This window comes from Trachemys scripta, chromosome 8 (assembly GCF_013100865.1).
Source record: "Trachemys scripta elegans isolate TJP31775 chromosome 8, CAS_Tse_1.0, whole genome shotgun sequence".
Taxonomy (NCBI): domain Eukaryota; kingdom Metazoa; phylum Chordata; order Testudines; family Emydidae; genus Trachemys; species Trachemys scripta.
Window position 1 is genome coordinate 76,452,304 of NC_048305.1, and position 25,663 is coordinate 76,477,966.

General features: G+C 44.2%; 1 protein-coding gene across 1 annotated transcript in view; it reads left to right on the top strand.

Moving 5' to 3' along the window:
- LOC117882070 (probable ATP-dependent DNA helicase HFM1) overlaps window positions 1-25,663 on the top strand; it is a 78,516-nt gene that overhangs the window by 9,873 nt on the left and 42,980 nt on the right. The window contains exons 7-12 of the mRNA XM_034780040.1: window positions 6,014-6,057; window positions 6,647-6,748; window positions 8,776-8,921; window positions 17,698-17,792; window positions 20,071-20,204; window positions 24,828-24,875. Coding sequence (XP_034635931.1) covers window positions 6,014-6,057; window positions 6,647-6,748; window positions 8,776-8,921; window positions 17,698-17,792; window positions 20,071-20,204; window positions 24,828-24,875 — 569 coding nt within the window. The remainder of the gene's footprint in view (window positions 1-6,013; window positions 6,058-6,646; window positions 6,749-8,775; window positions 8,922-17,697; window positions 17,793-20,070; window positions 20,205-24,827; window positions 24,876-25,663) is intronic.

Genomic DNA, 25,663 nt, shown 5'->3' on the forward strand with positions numbered 1-25,663 from the left:
GGGCACAATGGGGGCACTATTCGAATCAGGGGGGCTTTAAGGCACCATTTTAACAATGAGCACTAGTAATGTGACTTTCTATAAAGCACTCTGCCATGCTTTGTTAATTTCTCACCTTGCAAGAAAATGTTGATAATTGCTTCTTGACCATGATTTGTAGTCTGCAAATGTTACAATTGCCACTGTGTATTAATTCTAGCAGCAACCATTGTGTGCAGGAGACAAATAAAGATTATCTTTCAGAGGGTGTGTTTTTATTAAATATCAATTAACAACACAGAAAACACTTGGTTGAAAGGGAGATAACAGTGAAGGGCAGTCTCCTGATGTAGACTCTCATAGCTGTTTGTAACTCTAGCTATCATTTTGGAACCCGTCTGAAGGGATGTAATGAATGGGGTACTGCGACAGGCTGGGAAGATGCAAGGAATGTGTGGGAGAGGTTTGGGGGCTGCAGGGAGGGACGAGCACACATGTATTAGGCCTGCAATATGAATAGGGACTCCAACATCTCTGTATGCGCCTCCATCTCTTTTGTCAACTGCTTCTGGCCCATTAAAATTTACTCCTGCCTCTCCTTCTTCTCCTGCCTCTCTCTTTTATAATTTTCATGGACTGGTTCTTTCCATGCCCTGTATTCATGTTTTTCTGCGCCTGAGGATCGGAGCACCTCTTGAAATAAAGCAGGAATATTTTGTCAGCGGAAAAAGCATTGTAATGTGTACTGATTTGTCGACGAAAGCTGACTTTTGTCAACCAAACTCTGTTGTGTAGACAAGGCCTTTGTAATTCTTAAATTGTTCTTTCCCTATTTTAGCCTCAGATCCTACCCCATTTATACTGATGTGCACTATGTTAGGTGTCCGATGTCCAGGGCCAGCTCTAGGCACCAGCAAAGCAAGCAGTTGCTTGGGGCGGCAGATTTGCAAGGGGCGCAAGAATCCAGCATGGGAGCTAAGAACCAACAGGGGCCCCTGGGAGCTGTAGTTCCTTGGTTAGCTCCCTGCCTATAGAGCCAGCCCTGGAGTAGGGAAAGAACTACATTTCCCAGCATTCCCTTGGCCACTAGCAACAGGAAGGGGTGTGGGAAAGGTGTATGGAACTGAAATCTGCAGCTTGCTGTGAATGGTAGGAACAGAGCCAGCTCTAGGTTTTTTGCCGCCCCCCCCCCCACCCTGGGATCCCCCCCCCCCCCGCCCACACCCCCTGCTGCCCCAGCTCTGGCCCCCACCTGCACATCCCCTGCTGCCCCAGCCCTGGGCTCTCCCCCCACTTGCAACTCCTGCCGCCCCAGCCCTGGGCTCTCCCCCGCCCACACCCCCTGCTGCCCCAGCTCTGGCCGCCACCTGCACTCCCCTGCTCCCCCAGCCCTGGGCTCTTCCCCCGCACCTCCTGCCGCCCCAGCCCTGGGCTCTCCCCCAAAGAAGGAATTGTGAGGACTAAATGGACGGTGCACCTCTCTATCTGAAGCCTAGCAAGGGAGGTATACGGATCCCACTAGAATTTAAAATGAAAAGTAAGGGAGGGGAGGCTCTGGACCTGGGCAGCTTTAGATACAGCACCAGGCACTTAGGAGGATTTCCACTTCTGAGCCATGGAAGCAGAAATTGACTTTTCCTCTCCAGATATAGCTAATATTCAGAAAGGGAATCTAGAACCTGCCTTCCAGATTTGAACACCCTCAAAATTCAGGAGAGCTCAAGCTCAGTTTGGGCAGCTGTTACTTCATTTCCCCCAAATCAAATATATTGATCCACTGTAACTTGCTGTAGAAAAAGTAGAATAAATTGAGCAAGAAATGCTTCCCAGTGGTTATTAGGACTGGAATTGCTATTTTCAACAGCCATTGCTTTTTTTTTTTTTTAAGTTTTAGTTTTATTTGTTTAAAAGAAAGACCGTGATAGTGCATTCCCCATAGAAACAAAGAATGGAACAAAAGAATAATAAAGGCACCTCAACTTTTCCTCATTTATGTAGGACAGTCTTATAATGTGCATCCAGATATCCTCCAGTCACACAAGCTGAAAATTGTTCCACTTTACTGCTGTTCTGTAACCATATGGGAACCAATCCTGTCTGTGTTCTGTGCTCATCCAATATTCCTGCTGAATGACCCGCCCTGGGAGCGAGTTACCAGTGACCCAGGGCTGGGGCAGCAGGAGGGTGCAGTTGGGAGGGGGAGAGCCCAGGGCTGGGGTGAGGAGCAGCCAAAAATTTTTTTGCTTGGGGCAGCAAAAAACCTAGAGCCGGCCCTGCCGATGTCTGCTAAACTTTTGGGTGAAAACTGAAACAAAAAAGGCATTTAACACTTAGGCTATTGCTACATTTTTTGTTATTGTCTTTCCCTCCTCGCTGAGTAATGGGCCTACCCTGTCCTTGATCTTCCTTTTGCTTCTAATGTATTTGTAAAATGTTTTCTTGTTCCTCTTTATGTCCCTAGCTAGTTTAATCTCTTTTTTTTTTGCCTTGGCCTTTCTAATTTTTTCTCTACATGCTTGCGTTGTTCTTTTTATATTCATCCTTTGTAATTTGACCTAGTTCCACTTTTTGAGTTTCAGATCATTGAAGATCTCATGGCTAAGCCACAGTGGTGTCTTCTTGTATGTTTCGTATGCATTGGGATAGTTTGCTCTTGTGCCCCTTGGCAGTTGTTTTAAAAAAGGAACTACTAACTCTCCTGAACTTTTGCCCCCTTAGACTTTCTTCCCAGGGGATCTTACCTACCAATTCTCCGAGTTTGCCAAAATCTGCCTTTTTTAAGTCCATTATCTTTATTCTTCTGTTTTCCCTCCTTCCATTTCTTAGAATCATGAACTCTATCTTTTCTTGATCACTTTCACCCAAGCTGCCTTCTGACTTCAAATTCTAAACCAGTTCCTCCCTGTTTGTCAGAATCAAATCTAGAGTAGCCTCGCCCCAGTCACTTTCTCTACATTCTATAATAAAAAGTTGTCTCCAGTGCATTCCAAAGCTTGTTGAATAATCTGTGTCCTGCTGCATTATTTTCCCTACAGATGTCTGGGTAGATGAAGTCTCCAATCACCATCAAGTTCTGTGCTTCGGATGATTTTGTTAGTTTTTAAAAAAGCTTCATCCACCTCTTCTTCCTGGTTAGGTAGTCTATTATAGTTCCCCACTATGACATCACACTTGGTTTTTTTACCCGTTTTATCCTTACCCAGAGACTTTCAACAGGTCTGCCTCCCACTTCTACCTCAGCCTCAGTGCAAGTGTATACACTTTTGATATACAACACCTCCTCCCTTTTTTCCCTGCTTGTCCTTCCTGAACACATTGAAACCTTGTTTTCCAATATTCCAGTCATGTGAATTATCCCACCAAGTCTTTGTGATGCCAGTTATGTCATAATTGTGATTATTCACTAGTATTTCTAGGTTTTCCTGTTTATTCTCCAAACTTCTTATGTTAGTATTCAGACATCTAGAAGGGAAATCTAATGAACATCTTATATTCCTTCTTGTCTGTCCTTTGTCCCTGCTATAATAAAAGCATACGTGTATTCTAGCCATTCTATGGGCCATGTGAAGAGGGTTGGTGGGTTCAATACAATTTCTAGTAGAGAGGTATCTATATCTCAAAATCATTATTGTGGTTGGCCCCCTTGCTGGGAAATTTCACTAGTGGCCAGGGACTGAATGGACCATGCAGACTGGAATGTGGAATTTCTCGCCACTAGAATGCTCTCTACAGAATAGGGTTGAGATACATTTATAGGACTGTGTAATCCAACTTGCATTTCTGTTGACTGAGCTATACTTATTTCCTCTAAATAAAGGAATCTCTTCTTGAAGGATGTCTTTTGGGTACTTTTCATGAACATTAAATGTATTTAATATTTTAAATGACCTGTTTTTTGAAGAATAAAAACATTAATTTCCAGTGAGGCTGCAAAGACTTACACATATGAATAGTCCCACTGGATATGGTTTTGTTGAACTACTCACAGATACATGTGCCTAATTTAAGATACTGTAAGTCTTTGCAGGATCAAGTCCTTAGTAAACACAGTCCTAACTTCTGTTAGTGATTATTTATTTCACCAGGTAGTTATATCAAAGCTACATTTTCATTTGTACAACTCCTGGTAGGAATAATAGGAGCTGTGTGTCTTGTTCAATCCCAAATGCATTTATTAGAGCCCAATTCAAGAAGGATGCTTAAGAACGAGTTTAATTCCCATTTTAAATCAATGGGATTGAAGCATATGCTAAAGTGTTTTCTGTAAAATTGATGGACATTTGCACATACTTAAGTACTTTCCTGAATTGAGGCCTACATGTATATTTTAATACAGTACTTACATTAAAGTTTATTTGAAGGCTGTTTTTTTAAAAAACAGATTTCAAATAGATCTTGAGATAATAATTATGATACAATTCCGTGTTCAGAATTTAAGACACTATTAAACAACTATTAGTAGCCCTCTTCTATATTAATGTCTGTTTGAGAAGTTCTTGAAACTCTTTGAGCCCAGTCATTATTATTACTATTTATTATAATTAATCAGTCAAAACTCTCATTGAAATCAGAGTAGTTTGAAGAAGTGAATAGAAACTTTGCTTGAGAAAGTACTGCAAGATCATGTCCATAAATATTTCTTTCCCAAGTCCAAATTCATCAATATTCAAAGAATATTGACATGAATAGCCCAACATTCATGAACAGGCTTACAGTGCACACAGTATTTTTACTGTGGGAAAATAATCAGATCCAAATTCTTCAATACTTATTCAGGGCCATATGCACCTCTTCACTTAGGTTGATGTAGTGGAGAGAAACCTGCACAAAGTAAGTGAGATGCAAAAGAAGAGTCGCTCTTTAGCATTCTCTTTCTTTCCCCAAGCCTATGGAAGCTATATTAGAGAACTACTATGATGTTGGGACTCATAGTGAACTCTCATGAGGTTGGTCAGGACGGGGTCTGATCTGGTGGAGCTGATAGGTAATGCCACTCATTGTGGCATGCTCTCCTACCAGATTGGTGGAAACATTCCTTACAAATCTGTAGTCACTTTAATGCCACCCATTAGAAGACCCATAAACTCATGTTGCTGCTGAGGGTGATTGTCTTAGAAAAGGGAGGAATCAGTGAATGAGGGAAAGTAGCCTCAAAGAACAGTGTGAAGGGGCAGTTGCTTGTGAGTGGATCCTTGGCAGATATGCAGTATGGAGGTTACTCTCCGTGTTTTCACCACGGCTCACTTCATAGAGTTTCTGGCACTCACGGTCTTCCTCTTGTAGATTTTACCGTGGAAGGATGCAATAACGAAATTTAGGTTTTGCCTATAAGGAGGGTTATCGTGTGGCAACCTGGGGTGTAAATGTACAGTGCACTTGCCTGCTGTGAACTAAATTGTATGTGGATCTGTTGCTGTGCACTAAAACTCCCATAGTGCTCTTTGACTTACTGCTGTTTGAATCAGCAGTAAGTGAAAGTGCTCTACAGAACTTTCAGTATGTGGTAGCAGGGTCCACACGGTCAGTTAGTGCATGAAATGCTGAAGTGCTGTAGATTTACAACCCAGGTTTCTGGATATTAATTCTCTATCTAAACATACAGACATTACTCAAACAATGGGAGATTTGCCTGAGTTTGGATTACAGGATTTAGTCGTCTAAAAACAAACAGATTTTAGTTTCAAGTATCCAAAAGGTAATTATAAGTGAGAAAATTATTTAAAAATTATGCCATATAAGTTGACCTTTTAGTATTCTAAAATGTAGATATGAAATAGGACTGTATTGAAAAACACAAGGATGTGACAGAAATAAGGACAAATGAATTTAAACAGAAGAATAAATCTTATAACTCTTAATGAGTGTAACTGCTGGAATCAAAGTTTAATGTCATTATGCAGAGTTCTTCATAGGATATCATTGTGCCTTTTTAAAAACACGTTGGTATGTCTTCATATTGTATTTAAATTAGTAAAAATGCTTTATAATTTTGGGTTTAAAAAGTACTTATTGTTTTTGTTTCATTTTTATGTAGATTACAAAAGTGTGCAAATTCAACAAAAGATACCAAAGTGAGAGGTAAGTACAACAATATAGGCAGCAAGTTTTATATGAGCCCATGGTGCCCATGCTCCACCAGTATTTAGGAACATGGGCCTGGCTCCATCAATGTTTGAGCTTACCGCACTTTGGGAGTCCCTGCGCTTCAGGGGAACGCAGGGTCCAGGGCGGCCTAGGGGGTTAGCGAACGACCCAGCCCCAGCCCACCCCATCCACTCCGCTCGGGGGAGGGGGTGGAAGCTGGAAAGAGGCGGGGCAGGGACTTGGGGGAAGGGGTGGAATGGGGACGGGGAGGGGGCAGAGCAGGGGCGGGCTGTGGCTGGGTCGCTTGCTGCTGCCAGTGCCAGGCCCCCCCACTAATTCCCCAGGCTACCATGGACCCTGCATCCCCGTGAAGCGCGGAGACCCCCAAAGTACAGGGCCCAGGGCGGTTGCCCTGGTCCATCCTATGGATGAGATGGCTCTCTGTGGACCCGTTCTGGGAACCACCAAAAATTATACAAACCTGGCACCCATATACAGCAATGCTAATTTTCGCCAACATGAATTAATAATATTTGCTTGACGAAAGATAGTAAAGGCAATGGATATAATATTTTTTTTTCAGATCTTTTAATGTGTGGTGTGGCTTATCATCATGCTGGTATGGAACTATCTGATAGAAAAATAATTGAAGGAGCTTTTACCAGGGGAGACTTACCAGTGCTTTGTAAGTAAACTTAAACATTTGAAAGTCAAAATGTTGTTACTATATTTTTTCTTTTTAAATGTAGTGAGGAGATTAGTATTTGGAAAAAGTAAACGTTATGATTCTTTCACTTATTTTTATGACATGAAATCCATGATGATAGAGGGTATGGTTCTGCAGCCTGTATACGAGTAGGTCAATTTGTTTCAATAAGTATGTGTTTGACGCTGTGTGATGGGTGGCCAGGCATAGTAGTCAGACCCTAAAGTCTGCAGTTACAAGACAGGAGTCAAGAATCAGTTGAGTTGGGACACTGGGAGATCAGAATCAGGAGACAAATTAGAGATCAGAACACGAGTCGGGAACTAGAGTTAGGTTGGGTCCGGATACCAGATGTAAGGATCCGTGGACTAGAACCTAGGTCTGCAGATCCTGGGATAGCTGACATTCCCACAGTACCACTGGGAAGGCTTGCAGAGCCACATCCAGGGAGCATTGTGGAAAGTAGGCATCACAGGAAGTACCTCCCAAATGACCCAGAGTGAGAGTACCCTGCAGCCCTCTGATTGATGAAGTGCACTATTTAACCCAGGTAGGTGCCCCAGGAAGTTGTCTGGGCAACCACACAGACTTCTGGCCTGCTGCAACTCCAGACTTCACCTCATCTTCTGATCTCCGGTCTCTGATTCTAGCCTGACCCTGACTCTTGCTTATTGAACCCAGCTGTAGCGATTCCTCTGATCCCTGTTCATTGACTTCTATCCTTGACATGTGGACCCCAGCCCAGCTGTGATTGCTAGGCAAGACTGCCTACACTCTGGTCCCTTACACCAGGGAGTCAGGAGCAGGGGACAAAATGGAAATCAGGAACCACCAGTCAGGTGCCAGGAGTTAAGCAGGTCAGACTGCCAGGAGATCAAGCTGGGGAAGCACGGGTAGATAGTGGGGATTGGGACAAAGCAAGGGGGTGGAGCCTCGTTGTTCAGATGGCTTCCTGTTGCTGGCTTCAGTAGGGACAGTGGGCCAAATAGCCACTTGGGGACTCCACAAATCAGACCTTAGGGGCAGAATCTCACCAATGGGGGTGGGCTTCATGGTTCTCAAGTAGGCTGTTGCCAGAATACTACCATGTGTGGGGTTGGAGCCAGGTTGCTCCTATGCAGAGGTGGATTAAGCTTTTGTGGGGCCTAGGGCCCTGGGCCAGAGCAAGTGGTGGCCCCTCCCCACCCCTTCTGCCTGCAGTCGTCCCCCCCACGCACTTCTTCTGGGGAAATGGAGTTGGAGTGTGGGGGCTTGCCCAGCTCTGCCTGCCTGACATTCCTGCTGGGGAGCAGGGTTGGGGTGTGGGGGCTTCCCCTGCTCCCCAGCAGGAGCACTGGGCAAGCGGAATGTGGCAAATCCCTGCATCCCAACTCCATTCCCCAGCGTGGGGACCCCCATTTTTCCAGGGTCCCGTACAGGCCCAGTGGCTAATCTGCCACTGCTCTAATGAACCTTGTGGGCCTGGAGTTTGAGACTGGTGGGTCATGAAAAATACATTATTATGAGAATTATTTTAGTACTATAGATGTGCATGTCACTTTACAAGCAAATTAAAAGACCCAAAAACTGTCCTTAAGTATACAGCCACTACAAAACAGGATGAAGTAATGGCTATATTCAAACAGTTCCTGAACTATTTGTATTGAATGATTAGCAATTACTTCAATGTGATTTTGGTGCACGAGGAATGAAAGATTGGACCCTGATTTACCTGTAAATGTTAATAAATATTTAAATACAAATATGTTGGCTATATTTAGTTTTTAAGGGAGCATTTGACAACACAGAAATCATGATCAGATACACTGAAATACTGCATATGAATGTATATACAGATTATGGGCCCTATGAGCTCTTCAGTGCCCTTTCCTCCCATTGATTTCATTAGAGTTGAGAGTGCTTAGCACCTCACAGGATTGGACCATATATTTGCTGCTTTATTTAAAATCTTGCTAGTATACCGAATACTGTTTATTATTAAATTAATATGCTTTAATCTGATTCAGTTACTACTAGTACCTTAGCTATGGGAGTAAATTTACCTGCACACCTGGTAGTTATAAAATCTACAATGCACTATGTTGGAGGAATGTTTCAAGAATACAGTGAAACAGATATTCTGCAAATGATTGGGAGAGCAGGGAGGCCTCAAGTAAGTTAACTGTGTATTTTATATTAATGCTTTCTAAATCTGGCTTAGTAAAAGCTACAGTATACACTTGACAAATAAATAAAAAATACCCACAACTTAAGGGATAGCATTTGCTTTTTAAAGATTTATTTGTAAGTGAATTATTGAGTTAAAATAATACTGAACAAAGAGAACTGTGTGACACTGTAGACAGATCAATGGAGATCTCCATTGATCTGTGTGCAACTGTAGTCCAAAAAGCAAGATGTTAGATTGCATAAGGAATGGAAAGTTGAATAATATGGCAAATATTATAATACCTTTTATATAAATTGTGCAGCTTCATTTGGAATAGTGTGTATAGTACTGAGAAGGACATCACAGAGCTCTTGCATATTATTTAAATAGAACTAAAAGTTTTTGAAAATTACCTAGATCATTTGTGTTTTATGCTAAAAATCACACGGGTCATATTGTGTCTCCCTAAACCACTGGTTTTCAACCTGTGGTCTGCAGACCCCCAATTTCCAAAGGGGTCCACACCTCCATTAGAAACTTTTAAGGGGTCTGCAAATTTAAAAAGATTGAAATCCACTGCCATAAACTGTTTCTAAATGGATTAAATAATGTATTGTTGAATGTTACACATTAGCAGAAATTCCTGTACCTATGATGGTATGATCTCATTCTACCAGAGCTGTGGCAGCCTCTTTTGCTTGCCTTAAGCAAGTCCCTGTTACTGAAATTTCCAGGCTGCAACGTGGAGTTTTTCATCAAGTGCTTGCTCATGTCCATTCCATTAGGTAGGTGTGTGCTTGCCCCGAGCACTGCCACTGGAAAATTTTCCCTCAGTGGTATCTATCAGCTCTGCTGCCCCCTGGAGTTGCATGCTCCTAGGACCAGTATAAAGGGTCCTGCCAGGAGCCGCAGCCCTCTCAGTTCCTTCTTACTGCCTGTGACCGTCGCTGGAATTACCTTATCCTTGCAATCTGCAAGTACACCTTTAGTGGACTTTTTCCAACCCTATACTGTATATAGTTATCTCTTTTTGTTAGTAGTTAAATTTCTGTTATTAGATAGATTAGTGGAGTTAGTCTCTGCCTGGTGCTGGGGCATGCCTGGGTCTCCAGGTTTTAAATCTTGTGCCTTGTGCCACAAGCCTATGCCTGTGAGTGACACCCATTCCAGTTGCCTTAAGTGACTGGGGGAAGCTCACGTTGTAAGATCTGTAAAGACTTCAGGCCCTGCACCAAAAAGGATACAGACTCCAGACTGAGATTTATCCTAATGGAGGCAGCGCTAAGGCCTCCATCAGCACTGGACCACTTAGACTTGGCACCAAGCACTTCAGTTTCAATAAGGAGTGCTCCAGCTACTCTTTGAGATCCTCAGCGCTGTTCTTCATCACTGGCACTGAGAAAAGATGCTCCTTCTACCTTTCGAGAGCCTTGGCACCATCCACCATCTCCGGTGCCAAAGAAAAATGCTCCAGTGAGAGAACCTCGGCACCATGCTCCGTCACTGGTACCGAGGAAGAAATAGAAGAAGACTGATAGTGGTTTATTCCCATCCCCGAGGTCAGCGGGGCAGGGAAACACTAGTAGAGCGCGACCTGCGTTGGGACACTCCACAGCTTCAGCAACCTGTGCAGTGCAGTTGACTCCAGCCCCAGAGTGGGTACTGTTGAGTCCTGTACCAATGAACTCACCACCGCAGGAGAGCCACTGGAGATACTTTGTTGGCAGTACTATCGACGCCAGACGCATTTGCCGCAGCGAGAGACCTACTCACACTGCCAGTACCAGCGTCTCCAGCTATGCAGGAGCTGACAGCAGTGGCACTGATGGGAAACAACCTCAGCGGCACTGAGGCCCCAGGTGTCTTCAAAAGAAAAACAGTCCCTCTCAGCACTGCTCGCTGGCACTGATTAGCACCGCTCCTCCCTTGTCTTCAGGAGGGGAGTCTTTGGAGACAGAGTCGAAGGCCGATTCATATGCCTCTCGCAGGAACTGACTCCGTCACTCCAATTAGCACTATCCTGCCATGGACCCAAGCCAAGGCATCCCATCCACAGTGTGGCCCCCGGGGCAGTGGCAGATGCAGTACAGTGGCCATTCTGGGACCCCTGAGCTTTCCAGACAATGCAGAGGACTCGTTGCAGAAGGTCATACTCCATGGTGTCTGAGTCCAGAGCACTTCCACTGCTCCACTCAGAGCAGGACCCAGGCTTCAGTACTGAGGCCAGTGCCAAATAGCAAGAGCCAGCACCTTGAGACCTGTCTGGTGCTGAGTGTGAAGAACAGTGCCCCCTACCAGTACAGGCTTCCTCCTCTTCTCCTCATGAGACTGGAGTGGGAGCAGATGTAGCACCCTCCCAGGATGATTACAAGGCTCATCAGAAGCTCCTTAAGAGAGGGGCTCAAGACCTGGAGATCCAAGTAGAAGAGATCAGGGACATTCTCTAGTGGACATTCCCATGCTCTAGTGGACATTCTAATAGTCACAGCCCATCAAGAATGGCATTGCCCCTTAACAAGGCCATTATGGACCCCATCAAGGCATTATGGCAGGCCCCAGCATCTCTTCAGCCAACAGCAAAGAAAACTGAAAACAAATACTTTATCCCAGCTAAGGGTTGTGAGTTTCTTTTACACATATCCACCACTGGGTTTTTGGGTGGTGTCAACAGCCAATGAGTGGGAAAAACAGGGGCTACAGGGGCCAACCCCCAATTAGACCTTTTTGGCAGAGAGAGCTGTTCAACGGGGGGCCTCCAGCTCAGGATCATGAATCAGCAGGCATTCCTGGGCAAGTACGATTTTAATTTCTGGGATTCCATGCTGAAATTTAAGGAGTTATTACCCCAGGAGTCCAGACAAGAATTTGCAGCTTCTATGGAGAAAGGCAAATTGGTGCAAAGGCATCCTTGCAAGCAGCCTTGGATAATGCAGACTCTGCAGTCCAATCTATGGCTTCAGCGGTGGCAATGCACAGAAGCTCATGGTTTCAATCCTCGGGCATGCTGCATGCGGTCCAACAGACCTTGCAGGACCTTCCGTTTGTGGGCACATCACCCTTTTCTGAGCAGACAGACTCCAAGCTGCACAGCCTAAAGGACTCAAGAGCCACTGTACAAGGGTTTGCCGGGCTCAACCCCCTCCGGGGCAGTGGGGAGCCACACCGGCTCCCTACACGCAGTTAAGTTCGGGGGAATTACTCTGGCTGCGGGGTCTTCCTTGGCAGCCCTTGCAGAACTAGAACAAATACCGTAAACCCAGGCCCTGGGTCAGGGTGGGGCAACAAGGAGTCTGATGCTCAGGCCCTCAGGCAGGACTGAGCAACCACAATACAATAGAAATAGGTCCATGTCCTGGGTCAGGGCAGGGCAACAGTGAGTCAGGGGCTCAGGCCCTTAGGCAGGGCTGAGCAACAACAGTACAATTAGTAGCAAGCCCAGGCCCTAGGGCAGGGCAGGGCAGTACAGAGTCAGGAGCTCAGGCCCTCAGGCAGGGCTGAGCAACAACAGTAGGCCCAAGCCTCCACAGGCCTGGGAGACTGCCACCCACAAGTTGGGTGGCAGGGGGGACGCAGGCCCTCCCACTCCACTGCGTCCCAGCTCGGGGCCCTAGCAGAGGCAGAAGACCCGCTGCTGTGTCAGTGGGGATCCTGGCCGCAACACACTGACATGGGCTCTGGTAGTGCTGCAGCCAGACTAGGGTCGACTGCCCCCGGGCTACTTTCAGACTCCCCTTTGGGTAGCACCTGGGTCAGGGTGTTGTCCTCTGGGGGGTCCAGCACCATGGGTTCTTCCGGGTAGCGAGCGCAGGGCAGGTCCGGCAACTCCTCCGGGTAGCGAGCGCAGGGCAAGTGTGCCTTGGGCTGCGGGGTTTTCCCAGTCACGGGCTAGGCTGGAGGCGTCTGGCCTCTCCAGCAGCTGGGTCCTTACTGAGCTCTGAGGGTGAGCCTTTATACTTCTGGGTCACCATCTGACCCTCTGAGCTCCCTAGCTCGGCCCACTCCGGCCTCCGGATGGGCTCGTCCCTCTCTGGGACGGCGGGGAGCCACACCGACTCACTACAGCTACTCTGAAGTTTCTAGGACTTTATACGCTGGCACCCACAAGGAAACATTATAAGCCTTAACTGGCTGCTCGATTCTTCCCACCACCTGCCCGGCAAGACTACCAAAGGGAAAGGAGCAGGAGCTTTAGAAGACCTCTGCCTCCATCCACATCTACGCCTTGCCCCGCCTCTCCTTCCCCCTCCCCCCCCGACACTCTGGTAGGTCCAAGCAGGCCTTTTGATGGGACGCTTGAGGACGACATACCAGGATAGAATTTGGATCCAGCCTCTCCAGTTTTTGTGGACTGTTTATCCCATTTCAATCAGGCATGGGCCCGCATTACAACAGACGACTGGGTGCTAAGCAGTGGGATACACTCTTTAGTTCAGTTGTTCCCACCCTCCCCATCCCTTTTCAGGGACCTTTCACATGAGCTACTTCTAGCCCAAGAGGTGCAGTCACTCCTAAGGGTGGGAGCCATGGAAGAGGTGCCACCAGAGTTAGAGGGCTGATGATTCTACTCCTGATATTTCCTTATCCCGAAAGCCAATGGCAGGCTCAAACCAATTCTGGACCTGCAAAAGCTCAGCAGATACATGAAGAAGCCAAAGTTCTGCATGGTCTCCTTGACTTCCATTATCCCTTCCGTGGATCCTGGGGACTAGTACACCACTCTTGATTTGAAGGATGCTTGCTTGCTTGCTTGCTTCCATATCTCGATCTTTCAGGAACACCGAAGGTTCCTCAGGTTCTCGTGAACCACATGCGCTACCAATTTGCGGTTTTCCCATATGGCCTGCCAGCAACCCTCGAAGTGCATGGCGGTCGTTGCAGCCTTCCTGAGGAGACAAGGGACTCAGGTCTACCATTACCTTGGTGACTAGCTGGTCAGAGGTTAGACCAATGGCCAGGTGGAGTCTGACATAAAGTTAATCCAGTCAACATTCAGGACTTGGGTCTGCTGATAAACGTTCAGAAGTCTACCCTCTCCCTGGTTCAGAGGATAGAGTTTATCGGGGTGATCCTCAACTCTGTCCAAGCCAGAACTTTCCTGCCAGAAGCACGGTTCCAAGCAATAGTGCTGCTTATAGAGAACCTCAGAGATCACTCCATCACTACAGCGAGGAACTTCTTGAAGCTCCTGGGCCACATGGCCTCATGCACGTAAGTGGTGCAGCATGTGAGACTTCAACTAAGACCTCTCCAGGCATGGCTGGTGTCCGTATACTCGTCAAACCGACACTGTTTGGACACAGTTATCACGGTTCCCTATCGGTGATCACCTCTCTCAATTGGTGGTTAAACCTGCTGACCCCAACCATCTGTGTCTCTCATTACAGATGCTTCAGTGATAGGCTGGGGTGCTCTTCTATGTTCCCTCTGAACTCAGAGCCTTTGGTCTCTGGAAGAGCTCTCGCTACACACATCAATGTCTGGGGGCTCAGAGCAGTTTGCTTGTCATGCCAGGCATTCCAGATCCATTTGGTGGGCAAGATGTGTCAGTTCTCACAGACAACATGATTGTGATGTTTTATATCAATAGGCAGGGAGGAGCATGCTCCTCTCATCTGTGCCAGGAAATACTTCGCTTGTGGGAATTTTGCATAATGCACTTGATCCACTCCAGGCCTCCTATCTGCTGAGATCACAGAACGAGTTAGCGGATCACCTCAGCAGATCTTTCTCCATTCGTCCAGATGTTGTGAACACCATTTTCCAGAGATATGGAACTCCCCAGATAGATCTGTTCGTGACAAAGCACAACAGGAAGTGTCTCCAATTCTGTTCCCTCCTGGGTAACAGCCCCGGATCTCTCGCAGACACCTTCCTTATTCCCTACACGAGTCATCTCTTCTATGCGTTTCCTCCCATTCCTCTAATACACAAAGTCTTGCTGAGGATCAGAAAGGACAAAGCGTGGGTCATCCTGATAGCCCTCTCTGCTCTACCTGTCCTGGAAGGTGACCTTCCTGGTGAACATTATTTGTGCCAGAAGTGTCTTAGAGATCTGGGCCCTTACTTCAGAACCACCATAACATGGTATTCTTCGAGGACAAGGTCCAATTGCGTCCTCATCCAGTTTTCCTTCCAAAGATGGTTTCCCAATTCCATAGTAACCAGGATATCTTCCTACTGGTCTTCTATCCAAAACCACATGCCAACAGAGAAGAACAGAGGTTCCACTCGCTAGACATCAGATGTGCACTGGCTTTCTACATAGAAAGGACTAAGCCATTTTGGAAAACTACTCAACTATTCGTGGCCTGTGCAGACAGGATGAAAGGTCTTCCCATCTCAACCCAGAGTATTTCATTGTGGATCACATCCTACATCAGCACATGCTATGACCTCGCAAAGGTCCCTGCCCCAGCTGCCCTGACAACACATTCCACAAGGGCCCAAGCATCTTTGGCAGCATTTGTAGCACAGGTTCCTATCCAGAACGTTTGTAGAGCTGCAATATCGTTGTCGGTTCACACTTTCACTTTTCACTACCCCGTCACCCAACAGGCTAGAGATGATGCTGGATTTGGCAGAGCGGTGTTGCAATCAGCTGGTCAATAAACTCTGAATCCTCCATTTGCAACTGCTAGAGAGTCACCTACATGAAATGGACATGAGCAAGCACTCAAAGAAGAAAAATAGTTACTACCTTTCCATAACTGTTCTTTGAGATGTGTTGCTCCTGCCCATTCCAAGACCTTCCTTCCTATCCCTCTGTTGGAGTTGGCCAGCAAGAAGGAGCTGAGGGGGTTGTGGTCAGCAGGACCTTTTATACTGGTGCTGAGTGTGAGACTCCAAGGGCCACCAGAGCCGACCTAACGGATACCTCTGAGGGAAAACTTTCCAGTGGCTATGCTCAGAGTGAGCATATGCCTACCTACGTTGGAATGGACATGAGCAACACATCTCTAAGAACAGCAGTTGTGGAAAGGTTAGTAACCGTTTTTTATGTTCACACATTTAGTAAACATTATTCTCTCAATTTGGCTTCCAGGGCAGACATTAGATGTCACAGCAGTGCTTCAGTCACTATTCAGTTAGGACTCTGTTCTCTCCTTTAGGTTATTTTCAGTACTGTTTATAAAACTACCCGTGAGTGGGAATACACAGAGCCATTCGAACAAGAAATGAAGATTACTTACTTGTAACTGGAATTCTTTGAAATGGCTCTGCATATGCACACTTTCTTCCTGTCTTCTGCTCTTTCTTAGGGTCCTATTGTTCTGTATCTCTGGGATGGTGGCGGAAGGAACACAGGTGGTAGAGGGCGCTGCAGCCTCTTCTATAGCCTCATCCTCAGAATATTAAGAAATGCGGAGAGGAGTAGTAGGAAGGGTTGCGTGAGCATTCTAACAGACACTGCTTGGAGAAGGTTCTACTATTAGGCACCACTAAGAGGCGCAATACCCATAAGTATGAATAAGCGGAGCCATCTCAAAGAACTCTAGTTACAAGTAACCTTCACTTCTTTGAGAATTTGGCCATTAGTATATTCCACAATCCAGCTTCCTTCCCCTGTGCTATGAAGTCCTGTACAGCTGGAATTCTGTGGTGGTTGGCTTGCTCTGCCCTGTATGCTGTTGGTAAGGGGCATGAGAACACTTTGGGCATGTGTGCCTCCCAATGGACACTGCTGGACAAAAGACTCCGGTTTCAAGCTCCTGGAGCACACATAAATGATAACTGGAATATATATGTGGACAAGACATCTTTAAGAACTCCGATTACTGTACATATAAATAATTCTTCTTTCTTATCTTTGGCCATTTAAAAAAAAGATACATGATTTTGCTGCTAGAGGTCCTGATTCAGAAAGATACTTAAGCATATGCCTAACTTTAAGCATGTGTTTAAATTCTTATACTGAATTAGGAAGAGTTATTTGATTCAGGGCTGTTTTCATATGTACCACATACACTGATCCAAATTAAAAAACTTGGAAAATTCCCATACAAAAATTAACAATATACATTTAGCTTTATATTTCCAATTCTGAACAAAGCAAGAGGGAAAGTGAAGGTTGGGTGCTGAGTACATGAGGTAACTTGATAGTGAGTAATGAAGTCAGTAGGGCACTTGGTGCATCTCTTAATGGTTCATTTCCAGGCTTTTTAACATTTGGCAATAATTAATGAGATTATCAGTGTCAAGAATTGGTTTTCTGAGCTTTTGTTTAATAATCATTCATTTAAGAGCTGCTTCCCACTCTTAAGGGAGGAATTGACAATCTCGCTAATCATAAGACTAATGTCCAGCACTGCAGAGTGCATTGAACGACTACAAAGTGAATTCTCTCCAGTCCTTCTCATTCAGAAGGATTGTGGTGGTGACATGCAGCTTGGGTGAGGTGGGATGTGGAAATCACTTGACTGAGGTTAATGGATTTTTCCAAATGCGTATTTGTCCACAGGATAAGTGGGATTCTCTTTTGTGTATGCACAGTATTGTTTAACAACTGTGCAAAATTTCATTGATCCTAATACTGTCTATAGTATATGCGTGTTACAGCAAATAGGTTAGTAGCACCAGCCCAAATGCAAACAATTATTTTTTTTAAAGTTCAGGTACTGTTCAATGTGCAAATGGATTTGTCTTTCAGTTGTTGATGCCTTGGCATTCCTCAACAGGTTAAACATAACATTTTTAAAATACATTTTGAATTGTTACCAAAGATATGAAATGCATATTTTAGGTGTCTCTTGCTAAATCTTAAAGTACTTTTTTTTTTCAGTTTGACACTACAGCTACAGCAGTTATCTTGACTAGGTTAAGTACAAGAGAGAAATATGTACAGCTGTTAAATGGTGCAGATACAATAGAAAGCAGGTAACTAAGTAATTTTGCCACAAGCATACTGATGGATAGAACCAACAGAATGTATTTTCTTGTTCTTTTGGCTTATCATCCCACGGTTTATAAAAAAACAGGTTTATGGGGAAATCATATAGAGGTACACCAGAGGTGGAAACTTCATTTTATCTATTCAGTGATTGAGAGAATATTAATCAACAAGAAAAGCAAACAATATTTAGATAGTGCAAAAAAGTAATCACAGAAGCTTTCTTGTAGTATTTTTTTTAAAGAATCAGTTTTTAATTGAGAAAAATAAATTCTGTAATTTGGGCATCTATCCTGTACATTTAAAACATCATAGATATCTACCAAACACTCCAATCCTGAGCCCATTCCCTTTCCAGTAGTCCAAGAAAAAAAGATGAACTTTGCAGTGTTCCCATACGTGATGGGGTATACCTACCCCACACTGGGATGGAGGGGATTAATCCCAGGCTCTGGGCCAAGGAAGCTGCACCCTGTCATCCCTGCTGGGCATGCTCCAACTGGAATCACAGTATAAGAGGGAGCAATTCCACTCAGTCTGGGCTGACTGAGGAGGAGAGCAGATGTGTGCTGCAGGCTCCTGTCAGGAAGCTGCTGGAGCCCCAGGCTGCAGAGGCTGACTGCGCTGAAGCCACTGCAGACACCCAGTTGACCGCCGAGGATGACAGAAAAGAGTTTGCTGATGCTGGGAGGCTACCAATGCTGGAAGTGAGGGTAGGAAGTGATGCAGGGAATGGAATGGCTGCAGAGAGAGACCGAGCCTGAACACAGGAGAATCGGTTCCTCGGGGCCGTGGGTTGGGACCCAGTGGAGTAGGTTGGGCCTGAGTCCCCTTATTCTGCACCATACCCACCACTCGATGAGGTCACCGCTCGAAGGCGCGAGCTGTACTGCCTTGAATCGAAGGGCAGCTGCTTAGACTCTGGCCTCTGGGTCACACTGCCTTGAACCAAATGGCAGCTTTTTAGACTCTGGCTAGTGAGCCTTGCTGTCCTAAATCCTGGGACAGCCCAACTGACTCTGGCCATTGGACCATACCGCCCTGAGAAGGGCAGCTATTTAGACTTTGGCCACTGGACCTTGCTGTCCTGAACCCCGGGGTAGCCCTACTGACCCTAGCCATTGGGCCATGCTGCCCTGGGAAAAGGGTTGCTATTTAGACTTCTGGCACTAGGCCTTATAGTCCTGAAGCCCAGGCTTGCCCTGGTGACTTGGGCTACAGGGCCATACCACCCTAAGGAGCTGATGGGTTATACCCACAACACCATAACACTGACATAAATACTGATGCCTATTGTCTCAGTGGATGTGTGAGATGCTTCACACTTACTTCAGTTACTGTCAGCAGCTTAATGTTAGAGGTGAGTTGTTCTCACCAGTTCTTTTGGTATATAAATTCTGTTGATTTCAAGTGATTAGTCTTGTTCCTAATACCAATGATGTTCCCATTCTAGCGTCCTGGTTTTGGGTGGGGTAAGGAGGTTCTTAAGTTATCCCTGTTTTGGAATGTCTGCCTGTAAATACGTAGATCCCTGCTAAAGTATAAGTCATGTTCCTTGAAAACAGCAGTATGACACTGAATGAGTTTCTGGGTTTGGAGATTGAGCTCCATATATTTTTCATCAGCTGGAATACTACCCATACCTGATACCTACAAAAGAGAATTAGGTCTATAGTTCTGTCTTAAACATATCAAAGGAAATTGGTTGTAGATATGTGGTGATAGTATTCAAAAAACTAAGAACAGAACATAGAAAGCTCCCAGGCCATGTCTTTGAAGTTTGACACAAGAGAGATTCAGGAAACGCTAGCCTATAATGCTCAATTGATGGAAGGCCTACAGGGAGTGAGAGACATTTAAAAATAAGAACATTCAGACTTACAGTGGAATTTAAATGCTAAAATTGAAAATCGTATAAGCTAAATCTTGTTAAGACTTAAACTTGGATATTTCCCAAAGTATCAAGAATATAATGCAACATGTAAATATAGATAGTTTTGTTTCCTGGATGCCAGTGATGTCCAACAGCCAACACCAAAAATCTCCATTTCTTTTGCTAACTGGAGCCCATTCCATAACAAACAACTTGAATTCTTCATCATTTAAGTATTTTTTACCTTTTTATACTGAGTACAACAAAAAGCAGCAGCAGTAAGTGGACTATTTATGGTAAAATATAATTTAATATTGTTTGTAAAAAATGTTGATTAACATTTACTTAATTTAATTATATTTCTAATTGATTTACCTTTTGTTCCTTACTAGTTTGCACAAACATCTTGTTGAGCATTTAAATGCAGAAATAGTGTTGCACACTATCACGGATGTGAAAATAGCTTTGGAATGGATACGATCAACTTTCCTATACATCAGAGTTTTGAAAAATCCTGTTCATTATGGTTTGTTGCTTTTAAATTGATTAGAATATGATACTGGATTATATGTCATGTCTTAAGATAAAGTAGGTTACAGTAAACTACCTGCATTTTGGCAAGTAATTTTCTATTAGTGAGAAATGATAAAAAAGATTAGTGTTACTTGTTTTCTCTTGTCTTTTATGGACTGTCATTTCAATAGGGATTGAAGACAATGAAGTTGTTAAAGGTGACCTGGAACATCTTTAGGAAAAAGCATTTCAACCGTGTTAACGTAATTAGCAGGCATTTCAACATATTTTAAACTTGTACTACTTTTTCATTAACAGGTCTGCAAAATTTCAGCCTATGATTACCAACTTCCCACTGTGTTGAGGCATCACAGCACACACAAAGCTGGTGGCATATTACCATTACTTTTCAGCTCTGAGTATTGAGTGTGCCTCCAAGGAAAAGGTAAATCAACTTTTATTTAATATTGAGTGGTTTTTCTTTTTAATATCCTTATTTTATAGAAGATAAAATGAGGATATTAAAATTCAGAAAACTGCTTCATATTGAATAAAAACAGATCTATCTTTTTCCCCCAAAGGCAGATTTTCTGCTTCAGCACTGATCGTACAGGCTGCTGACCCAATCAGCATAAGGCATTCTGTGGTGCTCAGCAAAATGGGATGTCTATGATTGTGATTGTGGAACAGCTGCTTTGTGGCACTGAAAAAGAAAATTAATAATTGGTAAATTTAAATCTTTTTGGTTGACTTTTTCCCAAGTGATAAGTGTTTGGACATTCAGCAGCTGTTAGTAAGGTACTCCTGACTCCTTTATACATATATATATGTCTGTTTACACTTTAGGATATTGTTAATATCATCATACTATTATGTGAAAAGCTATATAAAAATAATACGAAGATTACAATCCCCTGCAAAACCAAGGCCATTATTAGTTAAGACTATTACAATAGATGCCTGTCTCATTGGCACTATCATAATCCAAATAAATTACGTTCACCCAGATTTCAGTCTTTTGTTTCCTAGTTTGGTAGGAAATGGAAACATCACATAAGAAATGTTCTTAACGTTTTGGGAGGAGGGAAATGAGGAAAGCTGCATATTGTTGGAGGAAATTTTTGCTAGGAAATTCTAGCTAGGAAATTTTTTGCTAGGAAGCTGTATCGATGACTTTGAGGAACCCTTGCTCTTGTTTATGGCCGATGACTTCAGACATTTTCAAGACTTATTCTGCAGGATTGCAGATCCCCTGCAGATTCCTTTGGAGGAAGTCAAGGATTAGCATCATAAGCTGCTTGATATCCTCCACACGTCCTCTTCCTTCAGAATTATACTACTGATCAATGAAGCTCTTCTAGACTCTGCAAAAGGGCTCTGACAGACCCGAGCATCCATCCCTCTGACTTGCAAACCTGCCGACAAAAAGATAAATGTCTGTCAGGGATGGTCTAGACAGTATTTGGTCCTGCCATGCGGGCAGGGGACTGGACTCGATGACCTCTCGAGGTCCCTTCCAGTCCTAGAATCTATGAATCTACTCCTCAGGGGGCTACCTCTCACCCCCCCCCCCACTGAAGCAACAATTTTGAAAGGCCTCGAGGCCCCAAGAAGCGCCCCCCTCTTCCAGTCATTCCCACCATCTTTGAGGTCCCACCAGTTTGGTGACCGACAAGCTCTGTTTCTCCCATCATGGAGACTAATCACCTCAGACAGGTGGGTTCTAGAGATAATTAAGGAAGGATATTCCATCCCCTTCATATCTGTCCCACCCTGCCACCGCCCACTTCCTGTCCCTCTTCAGGGACCCCCTCACAAACCCATTCTAGAGGGAGAAATAAATTATCTTCTGCAACTGGAAGCCATAGAACTGGTCCCTTTCCAACACAGGGGACAGGGTTTCTACTCCCATTATTTCCTCATCCAGAAGAAATCTGGCAGCTGGCAACACATCCTGGACCTTCGCAATCTAAACAAGTTCGTCAAACTGCAACACTTCAAGGTGGCTACCTCTCCACTATTATCCCAGCACTGGAACAGGAGGACAGGTTTTCTGCCCGTGACCTCCAAGACACATACTTTTATATTGTAATTCACTCTGCCCACAGACGATTTTTCCAATTCATCATGGGCAACAACCACTACCAGTAGAAGGTACTGCCTTTCGAACTATCGACTGCCCCTTTGGTGTTCTTCAAGGTCCTGGCAGTAATCGCAGCCTGCCTAAGGAAACAAGGCATCATCATCTTTCCATACTCGAACAACTGTCTCCTCAAGACCCCTGCTGAGACCAACATTCTCCGAGCTGTTTACAACAATGAACTTGTTTACAAAGCTAGGCCTCCTCATGAACCTAGAAAAGTCCACTTTAATGCCAGTACAACACCTGGAATTCATCGATGCATAATTGGACACCATACAAGCCAGAGCCTTTCTACCGCCTCACAGATTCTTGGTCATACTAGATCTGATATCAATGTGCGGGGTCTGCCCCCAGATCTCTGCCAGGACATGATTCCAACAACAGATTCCTCCCTAATCAGTTGTGTCCCCTAATCACACAGTGCAGGGCAGATGGTTGTTAACAAAATCCACTGTACACATCAACCTCCTAGAACTACGAGTGGTCCACGATGCCTGATGACATTTCCTCCCTCTCCTTGAACGTCACACCATCAGAGTCATGACAAACAATCTCGCCTGTATATTTTACATCAACAGACAAGGCGGAGCATGTTCCCACTCTTTTGCTCAGAGGCACTCAAATTGTGGAACTGGTGTATCCAGCACAACATCACCATTTCAGCAGCATACCTCTCCGGATACCAGAATACCATTGCGGACACATTGAGCCAGAGATTCTTCCTTCAGCCCATCTGCAATTGATAGGGATGTCCTATCATAGATCTTTTTGCTATACCGCAAAACACCCATTGCCCTCAATTCTGTTCCAGAGCAGGACTGGGACCCGGATCGCATTCTTTATCGCATATAGTACACCACTCCTCTGTGCCTTCTCTCCATTTCCCCTCCTATTCCAGATACTTCACAATATACAGGAGGACCAAGCTCACATCATTCTTATAGCTCCAACATGGCAACAACAGGTTTGGTATATTTATCTCCTTCACATGATAGAATGCCAACCGATCGCTCTCTGTCCAATACCACAGCTCCTTTCACAGGATGTATCCTCCATCCCAATCCAGAGATGCTCCCCTTCAAAACCTGGCTCCTCCATTGTTCCAGGATTCAGAAATAACCTGTTTGGATGCAATGAGATACTTTTGAGTGGCAGGCGTGACACAACTAGATGCACTATTCCATTCGAATACACCATGATCAGCTTCAAAAATGGAACACTACGTACTTTGAGGACCACATCCTGAAAGAAATCTTTCCCAAACCCCACTTCTGGCCCTCAAACAGCCATCCAACCTCATCAAGCTCATCATCAGAAGCAAGCTCCATGCAGTCAAGGAAACACCACCTGAAAGCACCAGACCCTACCAGAACAACAGATGCAAAACCTGCAGACACATCACCACGGCTGTGATGATCAATATTCCCCCAATACACCTTTCAAGATCAATTGGTTCTGCATATAAGGCATATCTCAGTGGTTTGAGCATTGGCCTGCTAAACCCAGGGTTGTGAGTTCAATCCTTGAAGGGGCCACTTAGGGATCTGGGGCAAAAAATCAAGTACTTGGTCCTGCTAGTGAAGGCAGGGGGCTGGACTCAATGACCTTTTGGGGGTCCCTTCCAGCTCTATGAGATAGGTATATCTCCATATATTTTATTTATTTATTTATCACAATATGTGGTGTTACCTGATCCAGTTTATCAAATACCCCAACAACAACTATGTGAGTGAAACCAGCCAATCACTTTGCTCTCAAATGAACTCTCAAAGAAAGATTATAAAAGACAAAAACACCCTATCACATGTGAGTAAACACTTAAGTGAACACTCTGTGTCTGACCCCTCAGGCCTCATCATCAAAGGAAACCTGCACAACACCTTCAAAAGATGAGCCTGAAAACTTTAATTCATAACTCTGCTGGACGCTAAAAATCATGGACTTAACAAAGGCATTGGTTTTATGGCTTATTACAATTTTTAATGCACTCTGCTGCCTACTAACCCTCCTTTGTCCTAAAACTGGTGAGGTGTTCAGTGCCATCTTCATTTGAAGTGGTCTCCTACAATATTAATCTGAACAATCTGTCCAGCCTTGTATGTAGCTGTGACACTCTGGTTACCATTTCCTGACCTGAATAAGGAAGATCTCTGTGAAGCTCAAAAGCTTGTCCTCTCTACCAGCAGAAGTCAAGCCAATAAAATATATTATCTCATCCACCTTCTCTCTCATATCTAGGACCAACACAGTTACAACAACACTGCAAACTTAAAATGGATACTATTTCATATATATGCAGAAGTTGGTCCAATAAAAGATATTACCTCACCCACTTTGTGCCTTCATTTTAAGTGTCAATTAGTATGAAAGGTACAACCATTGTACTGAAATTGACATTTTTTACAGTCAGTAAATTGTTTTGGTAGACAGTAATGTTGAAAATTAAATGCATTATTGTATTAATTTAAAAGACCTTTTTTCCTTTTCCTGCAGGTTTTTCACCTGGACTAGACACAGTTGGAATTGAAGCAAAATTACAAGGTCAGTGCCTTTTCACCTTTCTGAGTACAACATGACATTTTGAGCCAGATTCTTCCACCATATCTGAATAGCTCCATTCATTTCCGTGGAACTACTGATGGAGCAAGATACTATTCAGTGTGATTAAGGTTGGCTGAATCTAGCCTTTTGTGAATTGTTAAAGCAACACTATTACTTTCAAGTATCAGAGGGGTAGCCATGTTAGTCTGAATCTGTAAAAAGTGACAGAGTCCTGTGGCACCTTATAGACTAACAGACGTCTGTTAGTCTATAAGGTGCCACGGGACTCTTTGTCGCTTTTTACTATTACTTTCATTTAACTTACATGCTATTCCATATTGTAAATACTGGACTTTCCAAATATGATTCTTTTACGAAAAAACAGATTTCATAATATGGCGAAACAATAAATACTCCTCTTCCCAAGTTCTTGCCCACATGCACAGGTATGTATATCCTGCTTCTTGTATATCCTACTCATAAATCAAACTTTGGATACAGTAAGAGTCATTTCATTTTGAATGCTTTTCATTTTCCTTCCTTTCCCTCCATTGATTTGTCATTTGATTTAATTTCTTTTCACATTCCTTCAAAATTTGCTCTACAGAAATTTAATATCAGATTTCCTCTTTCCACAAAACTTAAATACCTGCAGCTTGCCCAAAAGCAATTTAAAAACTGCATGCTTGATGCACATGGGGCAGCAGTAGTAGAGACTATGTGCGGGGGAACTTCATACTGCCTTGTATTATAGAAAACTTTGCATCAGGCCTCATAACTCCCTGAGG